The sequence below is a fragment of the Lynx rufus genome, unplaced genomic scaffold, assembly GCF_022079265.1.
Source record: "Lynx rufus isolate CCGP_SWC_20201006 ecotype Redwood Valley unplaced genomic scaffold, mLynRuf1.p SCAF_6, whole genome shotgun sequence".
NCBI classification, from domain to species: Eukaryota; Metazoa; Chordata; class Mammalia; order Carnivora; family Felidae; genus Lynx; species Lynx rufus.
The window spans coordinates 3230574-3240737 of record NW_025814878.1 but is presented as its reverse complement, the minus strand read 5'-3'; the positions used below and the strand labels follow the sequence as shown (position 1 = coordinate 3240737).

Sequence of the window (10164 nt, the reverse complement as noted above, 5' to 3'; positions counted from 1 at the left end):
CCCTCTCTGGGGGGACTGTCTCCTGGACTGCGCTGTCGTCTTCCCTCAGGAGCCACACAGGCGGTTGTGCTATTTCCCACCTTGTTTTCCTTTAATGTCTTTGCTTCTCTGCCCACCTCCCTCCCACCCCCCAGGTGATGCAGTTTGGAAGGATTGATGGCAATGCGTACATTCTGGACTTCCAGTACCCCTTCTCAGCTGTGCAGGCCTTTGCGGTTGCCCTGGCCAACGTGACTCAGCGCCTGAAATGAAGAGGCTGCTACGGGTGGGAAAGAGAGGCAGAGGAGCCTTTTCAGAGAGGTCTGATCGGCGATGCTCGAGGAGTCCCACGGGGCCCCGGGTGCCTGGGGACCAGAAGACAAGAGCAAAACTGGAAGAATCTGTCAGGCCCAGGAGAGGGGACTGACCTCTAATTGTTGTTGTTTGTTTGGGCTTTTATAATCCTTTATTGTTTTTCTTTCTTCTTTCTTTTTAAACAAGAAGAGAATACAGAAGAGTGGTATCTGGAAGCAAAGCGTGCGAGGCACCTGGTGTTCTTTTCGGAAACATAGTTGCCGTGGTAATGTCCTACTGTGTCTGCTTCTGTCACCTGCCAGGACAAGGGGCCCTTCGGAAGGAAGGTAGACTGCCTTCCCGCCTGCTGTTCTTTTAGACTAGGGAGTGTGCATTATTTTCGTTCTCCACAACACCTAGCTTTATTACTCCTCCCTATTGTAACCACTAGTGTGAAAACAAAAGACTTTTAAAAAGAACAACCCCAAATCCGGAAGGTACAGGTTCTCTTAGGGGGCCATTCAGATCACACAATGTTACTCCCCCAGAAGTGACTTGATTAATGAAGGGTGTTATGGCAAATGCACTGTGTTTGACTAATAGCAGTAGCCTTTGTCCAGCGGTGCTCTTACCAGCTCTAAATACAATTCGCTCATGATGATGTAGGAGGAAGGGACGGCAGGTGAGGAAGGAGCTTCTGCGCATGGACACCTGGGTGGTTTACACGGTGGGACTTGAAGCAGTACAAGGGCTGTGCTCCTCTCTGCACGATGTTTACGTTGAAGACTCTGCTAGTTGTATAACGTGTCAGAATTCCGTGGGTTCTGTAACAATCATTCAGTGTGCTTGCCTCCGGGAGAAGGTAAAAGACCAAATGGAAAGATCTGGCACGTGGTGGGGAAGCAACTTTGTCACCTAGTGCACTGGTAAGTCACTAGATACCCACTTACTGAAAAACAACCTACATCCCCTCCCCCATTTTATTGTTTAATCTAGAAAATGTGGCAGATGGCCTTCTCTTTCCCAGTAGATAAGTGTTCCACACTTTCTCATCTGAAAAATGCTGATGATACTCATTTGGAAGCACTCCTTTCCTCTTCTTGGCCACATTAAAGTTCACTTGACTAGAAATATTTTCTAATGGTTTAGAAATGTAACAAAATTTTAAGCAATCGACAGGGTATTGAAAGATAGAGGTATGGTCATCTCTTTGAAAAAAGTAACTAGGAGGGGGAAAAAAGTTCTTTATTAACTGAATAGACTGTTTACTGAGGAGATAAACCACTGGGAACACGTTATTAAAATTACAGTACTTAAGAGAGCTGGTTGATGTCACACACACACACACACACACATACACACACACACCCTGGAATATCTTTTCCTGCCTCCTCCTCCTTAGGGGACACTTTGGGCAGCCTTCAGCCCTGATGATGACAAAGCCCAGTTCGTTGTTGTCAGTCACTCGTACCTGTGATGTTGTTTAGGGCAGGAGCACAAGAGCTATATACTGGCACAGGGCCCTCAATTTGGGTTTTGTTTGGAACAGACAAATGGAAGACACCACAGAAAAGTCTTTTGAAAATAATGTATTTTTACATTCCTTGTTTTGGTTTAAAAACTAGAAAAGAAACTGGCCCATTCCTTCCCCAGAGCAAGACGAAATCACTCACCATTTTCTCCAGACCTTGAAGGAGCACAGATGAGGACATCTCCCAGCCACCATCAGAGTTTTCCATCTTTTATTTTAAAATATTGAGCCTGATTCTTGGTGGGTAAATTCTTGCAGAAAGAATTTAGCAACGTATTCAAAATTATATAATTCTTTTATAGGTGTTTCTATAGCTTGGTAAGATGTTTCAGTGTTTATATTAGTTGTGCAATAATGGTTATGGCCTATTTCTAAAATAATTTAAATGCAGTTCCCCTGTTTTGTTGTCCAAGAGATAATTATTTATCTTGCTTTAATGGTGTTCTTAGGAATTATTTTGTGGCTATGTACTGGTGAGTTATGCCCATTTTATTTATTTAGAAAAATAGTATGTTTGTAATGAGTTATTTGGTAGCAGTACATTTTGCTGCAAGAAATAAAGAGGATATGATAAAAGGGTTTTTTGCTGGACAATTTGTAACTTTTTCTAATTGGGAGAAAATTCCTGTTCTTTAGAAGTAATTTTTTTTTTCCATCCTGTGGTATTGATTATATACAGAGGAGTAGATTTCTTTAAGATGACATATCCTAAAATAATATCGTCCCTTCTTTTGAACGCTTTTAATTAAAAATAAAAGGTGCTATGAAATGAAAAGAGGAGACTAATTAGAAGAGTAGCAGAGGAAGGCATTATTGTCACTAAGTGTCCACTTTCCAGATTCTGATTGGTTTTTTGAGATACAAAGACCAAGAAAAGATATATTTCAGAACTTTTCTTACTAAAAGCAATTATAAGGGGAAGTCCTTGGAATAAAAATACAAAGATATTTGTGAAGAGGAAGTGAATATTTGTAGCAAATAATTGAACTTTCTAAATTCTTGACTCACTCCCCAAAAGGTCTCTTCTGCACATGGAGACACAGGCCTTGTCTTGCGGGTTTAGCATACCCAGGATTCGGCCCCTGAAGGTGTAGCAGGGGTCTGGCTCTGTGCTCTGGCCCAGAGGAGGAACCCTGTCCTGCCAGCCACGCTTATGCAGACGTCTGCAGCGTGGGGAAAGTTAAGTCTTTCAGGTTAATGGTGATGGTTTCACTGATTGTAAAAATTGTTTTCATTCAGTCCCAATTTATTAAATACTACTAAAGTCAGTACTTTAAATGGAATTCTACCTACATACTTCGTGCTTATTAATATAGCAATTTATTAATATTAAGTTACCTCATTGAGTCTCTAAATTTAAAAACATTAGCCCAGGCAACTGTATGAAGAATCCATGCCTTTTCCAGGGAAGGAGTGTATTAAGAGACCTAAAAACCGATTTTAAATTTGTTCCGCCTCTAACCTTATCAAACCAAAGGCACAGATTTGGGTACAGTGTATCCACTGAATGTATATTCCAAGAAAAGTTGGTGCCAAGGAAGCAGGAAAATGTGAAGGCTCTAATGGCAGCAGAAGTCAGGATTTTACAGGTTGGTCTTTTCCCCCACGTTCATTGCTCCCTAGTTGAGTGTCCCATGAGGACGTGCAAAACAGCATGCAGTCATCTTGACCCTGGAGTCAAGCCTGCTCTGCCACAGAGCTGGAGGGTGACCTTGGGCCTCCATTTGTCCATCTATAAAATGAAAGGAATGACCTGGACGAAATTCTAAAGTGTCCAGCTCTAACAGCCGACGGTTCAAAATGTGACCGTGTCCTCATTCCACTTTACAAGCTTGGAAGGTGTGTTTTGAAATAATTCTTTTTACAGAGAAACATTTCTTTTCCGGCATCAATGAGCTATCTGGTGAATGTAAACCAGTGCGTTTAAAATAATCTTTAGCAGGTTTACCTCTAGAAACAAATGCATTTGGAGTCATGTTCTTGTAAAATTACACCAAAGCATCAATTCCAAGTGAGACAGGATCCTCCCCATGAGTGTGCCCTGCTCAGTGGACACCCTTGTGAACAGCCCTAAAGTAAGTCACCATTTGCCCCCAAAAAGCCATAGTGTGGGTTGAAAAAAGAACAAAGGAGTGTAAGCCCGGGCTGGCTTGAGTTCTTGAGTGTGTTCAACCGTGTTACGCTGTCTTCAAGTTGAAAAGGTTTTTTGGAAGGACCCCATCGTGTCCCTGTGCGGGCCATCTATCCCTTGGCCAAGTCTAATTGTGAACAAAGTGAGACAAAGTGTGTCAAAAATGCTTGAGTTCCTGGGATTTTGTAACAACACACAGCTCTGATCTCACCATTTGTGTATTTCCTTAGTTCCGGCTGATAAAACTCTTAAAGGGTTGTGGCTTATTTTGTTTTCATTTCTTTGGCTTTGTGCAATTTTCTTGTAACTTGTACCGATATTTTCTGTTTACAAGTTCTTTTAAAGGGGAGGGGTAGGGTTCTAAGATCTTGTTGTTGTAGATAAATTTTTTTTCGTGTTGTAGAAAAGCATGGGTTATGCGTTTGACTGAAAAAGGCACTGTATTATTTACCAAAGGGGTATTGTTTTTGCATTTGTTAATAAATGCATTATTTTGGTACTGTAAATTTGGACATAATTTCTGAGTTTATTACTACTGGCATTTTCTTTGTCCTTTTTTTTTTTTTTTTTAAACTGTAAGTGCACGATGCAGGTGCACAGGTCCCAGACCAAACCAGACCACCAGCATGTTCTTATCCAGACCTTGGGAATAGCGCGCTGCTCTGTGCGTCTCAGTCCCTCCAATGTTGGTTTGTTTTTCAATTTTAGCATCCTGCTTTGTTTTACTTTCCAGGCAAGATTTGTTGAGATTCCCACTTGCATTTTAACGAGCTCACCCTTATTTGCCTTTCTTCTTATGTATTTGTGTATTAGATTGTGTGGGAGGTATTCTAGAAGGCATTAATGGTTTGCATTCAAAATGACGTGGTTTGTCCAAATTATTTTCTGTCTTTATTACTGAGATGGATTAATCTCCTTATTTTTTTCTTGATGATTTGAAATTGTAAAAGTTGTCCAGCTATTGCTTAATAAAATTTTGCAGATCAAAAAAAAAAAAAAAATTACTTGTGTGCAGAATCAGGTGTGGGTCTTGAGTCCTCGGAGAAGAAATCACAGCTATCCATTGATGTGACCCACCAGCCCCACCAGCCAGTTGTTTCTTCAGTCCCTGGGTTACTGCCAGCTTTAAGTGGACACCATGGGGTCCTTTTCATTCTTGTGGTTTTTGAGAGGTCAGAGGCTGTGCTATCTTCTTTTTTTTTTTTAATGTTTATTTAATTTGAGAGACAGCACGAGTGGGGGAGGAGCAGAGAGAGAGAGAGAGGGGATCCTAAGCAGGCTCCGCACTGTCAGCGCAGAGCCCAACATAGGGCTCAAACTCACGAACCGTGAGATCGTGACCTGAGCCAGATCAAGAGTCTGATGCTTAACCAACTGAGCTGCCCAGGCACCCGCTGTGCTGTCTTCTTGATGAGTTTGTTTTTCTTGTTTATTAAAGAGGACCCAATTCAGGATGCATCTGTCATAGCACTACAAGATCAGAGATGTTACACTGACACTTTGTTATTTTGTAGGAAATGATAAAACCAGGTTTTGAGCAATTCCCCTCTCAGTTCTGCTATAACTGTTATTGTTGTCATTCCTGATGCGTTTTACTGCACCTCCCTGCTCTGCCCTGAAGCTCCCTCTGATCTCTCTGAGGGAGGTGGGGACTCGGGGGGTCATAGGATGCTGTTCTGTAAACACTAGTTCACGTGCACATTTGGAGAGCTACCCTTTTGTTTTTTTCAGAAATAAAAATAGATGTGATCACTCAGGCTTTAGGAGACCACCAAAACCCACTACCTAACATTCCAATCACGCATTAAATATAAAAATAATCGTAGGACTATAAACGTGTGCTTGAAATAGCAGTAGTCATACAAGGCTAAATGACCTGAATTATGTCTAAGAATCAAAATATTTTATTGTGAAAGTTTGTGGGCTTCAAGTTAATATTCACTCTAGCTTTGTTACTTAAACTAGGTAGCAAGGAGGCCTGGTTGAAAACAAACTCCCTCTTTCCCTCCCCTCAGAAAAACAAGGGACCAAACCCTGGACAGCAAGGCCGTGTCTGGATCTGCGCTAAGGACCCATGCATAGGATTGCCTTCACCACCAGCCCCATGTCAACTTTGGGGCCGTTCGGTGGGAATCAGTGTCTCTAGAAGTGATTTATTTCTAAAGCCCTGGTAAGAAAATTTAGCAAATCCCTGCAGCTTATTTTGGAAAGGAGCATTCTTCTGTGTTTATCCTTGCACTCAATATTCTTTTCCTGGCCTCGATAAAAGCATAGGGGATCAGTTTAGCTCTCATACCCTAGCCCCAAAAACTCATTGCAGGGGAGAAATGACTGCCTCATGGAGACTGCATCCCACTGTACCAAGAATGCACAGCTAAATCTCCAAATTCCATTATAAAGCGGATATCTTTTGCCTTCCTGTCAGAAGAAAGTTGAAGCACTGAAAGGTTGAAATGACTTCTGGATTCCATTGACAAAAACCAATTATGAAATAGAATCCAAGATTTCTGGGTCACATTAATGAATAGACCTAGTTTATTCCCAGCTTCTACACTGGTGTTATGTGGTGATTTGCCTGCAATGAGCAATGAGCTACTTACACTTAGTCTTCTGCAAAAAGAGGAGACACCGATGGGCCGCCCTCACCCATCAGGCGGTGAGCCTGACCTCCCAACAGCTGAGGGTGAGTGCTCATTTTCGAGCTGTCGGTCAGTTGCACACGCAGCTCACAGCCTTGATCACTCACCCGGGCGTCACAAAGGAGCAGGTCTGTGTGGGTTCATTCCTCTACATATCATAGAAACATTCTGCTCAATGCACTAAAGGATATGAAGCCGCCATCCACGCAAAGAACAGGGTTGTTTCTTAAATCTGCTGCAAGGTCCTGTTGAGTTGATAGCTGCGAACAAGAGCAGATGCTTCAGCGCAGAAGCAGGACTCCAGAGGAAGATGGATGTCAGGTGTGAAAAATACTTTTACCTCATCCCTCCCGTTTCCTTTCTCTGGATCCCCTGCCTTCATGTCCCTTCCCTCTACAGGGAGTGGCTTCTCTGTGCTTTAGGTGACGTCAAAGCCACCCCTCTCGACAGGTCTCTCCAGTGGGGATGGGAGCCATCAGTGCAGTTTCCAGACTTGTTCCTAGTTCATTGAATGTATTAAACTTCAGCCACCTCTCAGGACAGTGTCAAACACTTTGCAAAGAAAGCACTTTTTGCTGTACGAAATACAGGCTTTTCCCCCAAAGTGATATAATCAGCAATTCTGATATCCCATTTGCCATTTAGCTTCTGCTCTATTCTGGACACTTTCTGAACAGTGCTTATGCAGCATTTTCTATGCGTGCATGACCTGTCACTCCCTCACCCCCAAACTAGATGGGGGGGAGCTTGGATGATAAAGGCTGGCCCCATAGCAGTATCTCAAACTCCTAATTAGGTTGCCTTCTCAGTCATGCCAGCCACTTTCCACCACCTTCAACCACGAGGGTGTGGAGAGAACCCCATACTTTTTCTCCCTACTTTTCTCCAAAATAGAAGCTGGCCAGTCCTGACAGCATTCCCCATCTTGCAGGGAACCAAGGGTCACCGTGCCTCCTTTTGGTTTGGCCTCCAGCTCATTCAAAATCTGTGGTTTCTCCTTTCTCACGAATTATTAACTCAGTGTCTCCTGCCTTCTCAACTGTCATCTTGAGGGCCTCCTACGAACCACCTATCAAAATCTTGCACTTCACCCAGTAGGGCATGCAGTCCCTGTAATTAAGAGGAGAAATCCCTTAGTCTCTGTTCTTTTGATATCTAGTATCATGAAACCAGGGCTCTACCAGTATTGCATTTTCTTCCCCCCGGCAAAAAGGCAAGCAGCCCAGACATCACATTACTTGAGATGCAAACACATAGTGGACTCCTGTAAGGAGAAGGGAGTCCTGGAATTGTGGTTTCTTACCAGGGTGAAGTTCGGCAACTTTAAGTCATGAGTGAAAACTTTCCTCTGATGTGAAGAGACAGTCTCCACTCACTCCACTGGAATAACCAGCCCCAACCAAGACTTTATGTCCAGCCGTGTGGAAGAAAGTCTTTCTAGCACCACGTGGTTCATTTGATGACACTGGATCCCAAGCCAGTTGGGAAGGGAGTTTGCTCTAAAAGCTGCATAGCATTTGATTTACTGAACTGTCAGGATCTCTGCCCCATCTTAGGCCATGTGGCATTAGCCTTCCTTCTGTTCCCATCAGTGACACCCCAGTGGGTCTCACTGCTGCTTCCAGAGCGTCCCTCCCGTGGGATGAGCTTAGAAACCTCTCTTCCAGGGCACCTGGGTGGCTCTCTTGGTTCAGTGACTGACTCAATTTCAGCTCAGGTCATGATCTCATGGTTCATGAGATTGAGCCCCGTGTCGGGCTCTGTACTGACAGCCTGCTTAGCATTCTCTCTCTCTCTCCCTCTCTTTCTCTCTTCCCCTCCCCTACTCACCCTCTCTCTCTCACTCTAAGTAAATAAACTTAAAAAAAATTCTATTTTCCAACACTCATACTCACAGCAGGTGATGAACTCCTGGGAGGTTTAGAGAGAGTGGGTGCGACAGACTTCTGAGGGAGATCGGCCAAGTTTCTCCATAAGCAGTTCCCAGATGGTGATGTCCCCAGGAAACCATTAGACCACACCACATTCCAAAGACCTGCTTGGTTCCTGGCCTGTGGCTCACTGGGTGGATTTTGCCCCCAGCAGCCAGAAGCCATGAAGGTGAAGCTCCTAGTCCTGACGAGACCCTGCAGCCACGCTGCCTCCCTTGCTGATTGAGACAGTGGCGTGGGGGTGCTGGCTCCACTAACTCAGCTGTCTTGGTTCCTAATGTGTTTTTTATGGTGTGGCTCTCTTGAGATTGTACTTGAAAAATGCAGTTTATCATTCTGGAATGAAGAACGAGTAAGCTTGTATTCAAACACATCACTTATGAAAAACAGCCAGATTGGTACAGATGAGTGTGTCTGTACCAAAAGACTTTTATATGGAGTCTGGTACTCTTTTATTTTCTCAGTACACTGTAGAGATACAGCTAAAAATAATTTAATGAGCTAAGGTCCTATATCTAAATGATACAACCCAAGAGTGCATGGCTGCATGTGTAGAACCCAAAAATAAAGCAAAGGTAAAAATGATCCCAACAACCCGACTCCATAATAACAGCAAGAGCTGCAAACCACTGTGATAAAGTTTGCACTTGTGATGTCTCAAATCCCTCTTCTTCAACCCTTTGCAGGGAGGTTTGGTCCCAGTTTGGAGGTAGGGAAGTCTGAGGTAGAAAATCCTGAGTGACTTTGCTCAGAGCCAGGCAAGGTTGAAAGAGCCAGGAGCAAATCTGAAAACAGCCAAAAACCACAGGTCCTCTTGGAAAGGCCTTCTGTGAGCTTTATAAATGATGGAACGAGTGCTTACTCCCAGCGAGTGGAAGCCAGCACATCGCGTGGAAACCTGCCCTTCCAGGAAAATGAATGCCACACCAGGACCCAGGACAAGACTGTGTACTGTCCTGGACGGGTGCTCTCAGTTCCCTTTCTTCTTTGCAGTCAGTTTTCCGTGAGGGATGTGATGCTCCAAAGACATGTACCCATCTTGTCCGGACCCATGATTTGGACATCAGGTCATCCTAGAGGAAGTAAAAAGAAACTTCATCAAAACTTTAAAAAAGGCCAAATTTCCAGTTCACCTGACTTTTCATCAGACACCCTGAGCAGCCAGCAAGAAAGACCTGCCTGGACATGGAGGAAAATGATATGGGGGCAAGACAGTCACTGACAGAGTGGTTAAAAAGGGATCTGGTTAAAGAGAAGTAGAAAGGACAATATCTTCAGAATTTTCCACACCAGCTCACAGCTATATGGTTAACTAATCTTTGACAAAGCAGGAAAGAATATCCAATGGAAAAAAGAGAGTCTTTTCAACAAATGGTGTTGGGAAAATTGGGCAGCAGCATTAGAAACAATGAAGCTGGACCACTTTTATACACAAAAATAACTTCAAAATCCATGAAAGACCTGTGACACAGAAAACCATCAAAATCCCAGAGAACAACACAGGCAGCAACATCCTACTAGACGTGTCACCGGAGGCAAGGGAAACAAAAGCAAAAATCAACTACTGGGACTTCATCAAGATAAAAAGCTTCTGCACGGCGAAGGAAGCAATCAACAAAACTAAAAGGCAACCGATGCAATGGGAGAAGATATTTACAA

The 10164-nt window shown here is 43.5% G+C and overlaps 1 protein-coding gene across 2 annotated transcripts in view; it reads left to right on the top strand.

The window, feature by feature from the left end:
• Nucleotides 1-1805, top strand: part of TULP4 (TUB like protein 4) — a 173922-nt gene extending 172117 nt beyond the window's left edge. For both annotated transcript variants that reach the window (XM_047101581.1, XM_047101580.1), the window contains exon 16: nt 135-1805. In XM_047101581.1, the coding sequence (XP_046957537.1) occupies nt 135-251 (117 nt within the window). In that variant the 3' untranslated portion in view covers nt 252-1805. The remainder of the gene's footprint in view (nt 1-134) is intronic.
• The last annotated feature ends 8359 nt before the right edge of the window (nt 1806-10164 follow it).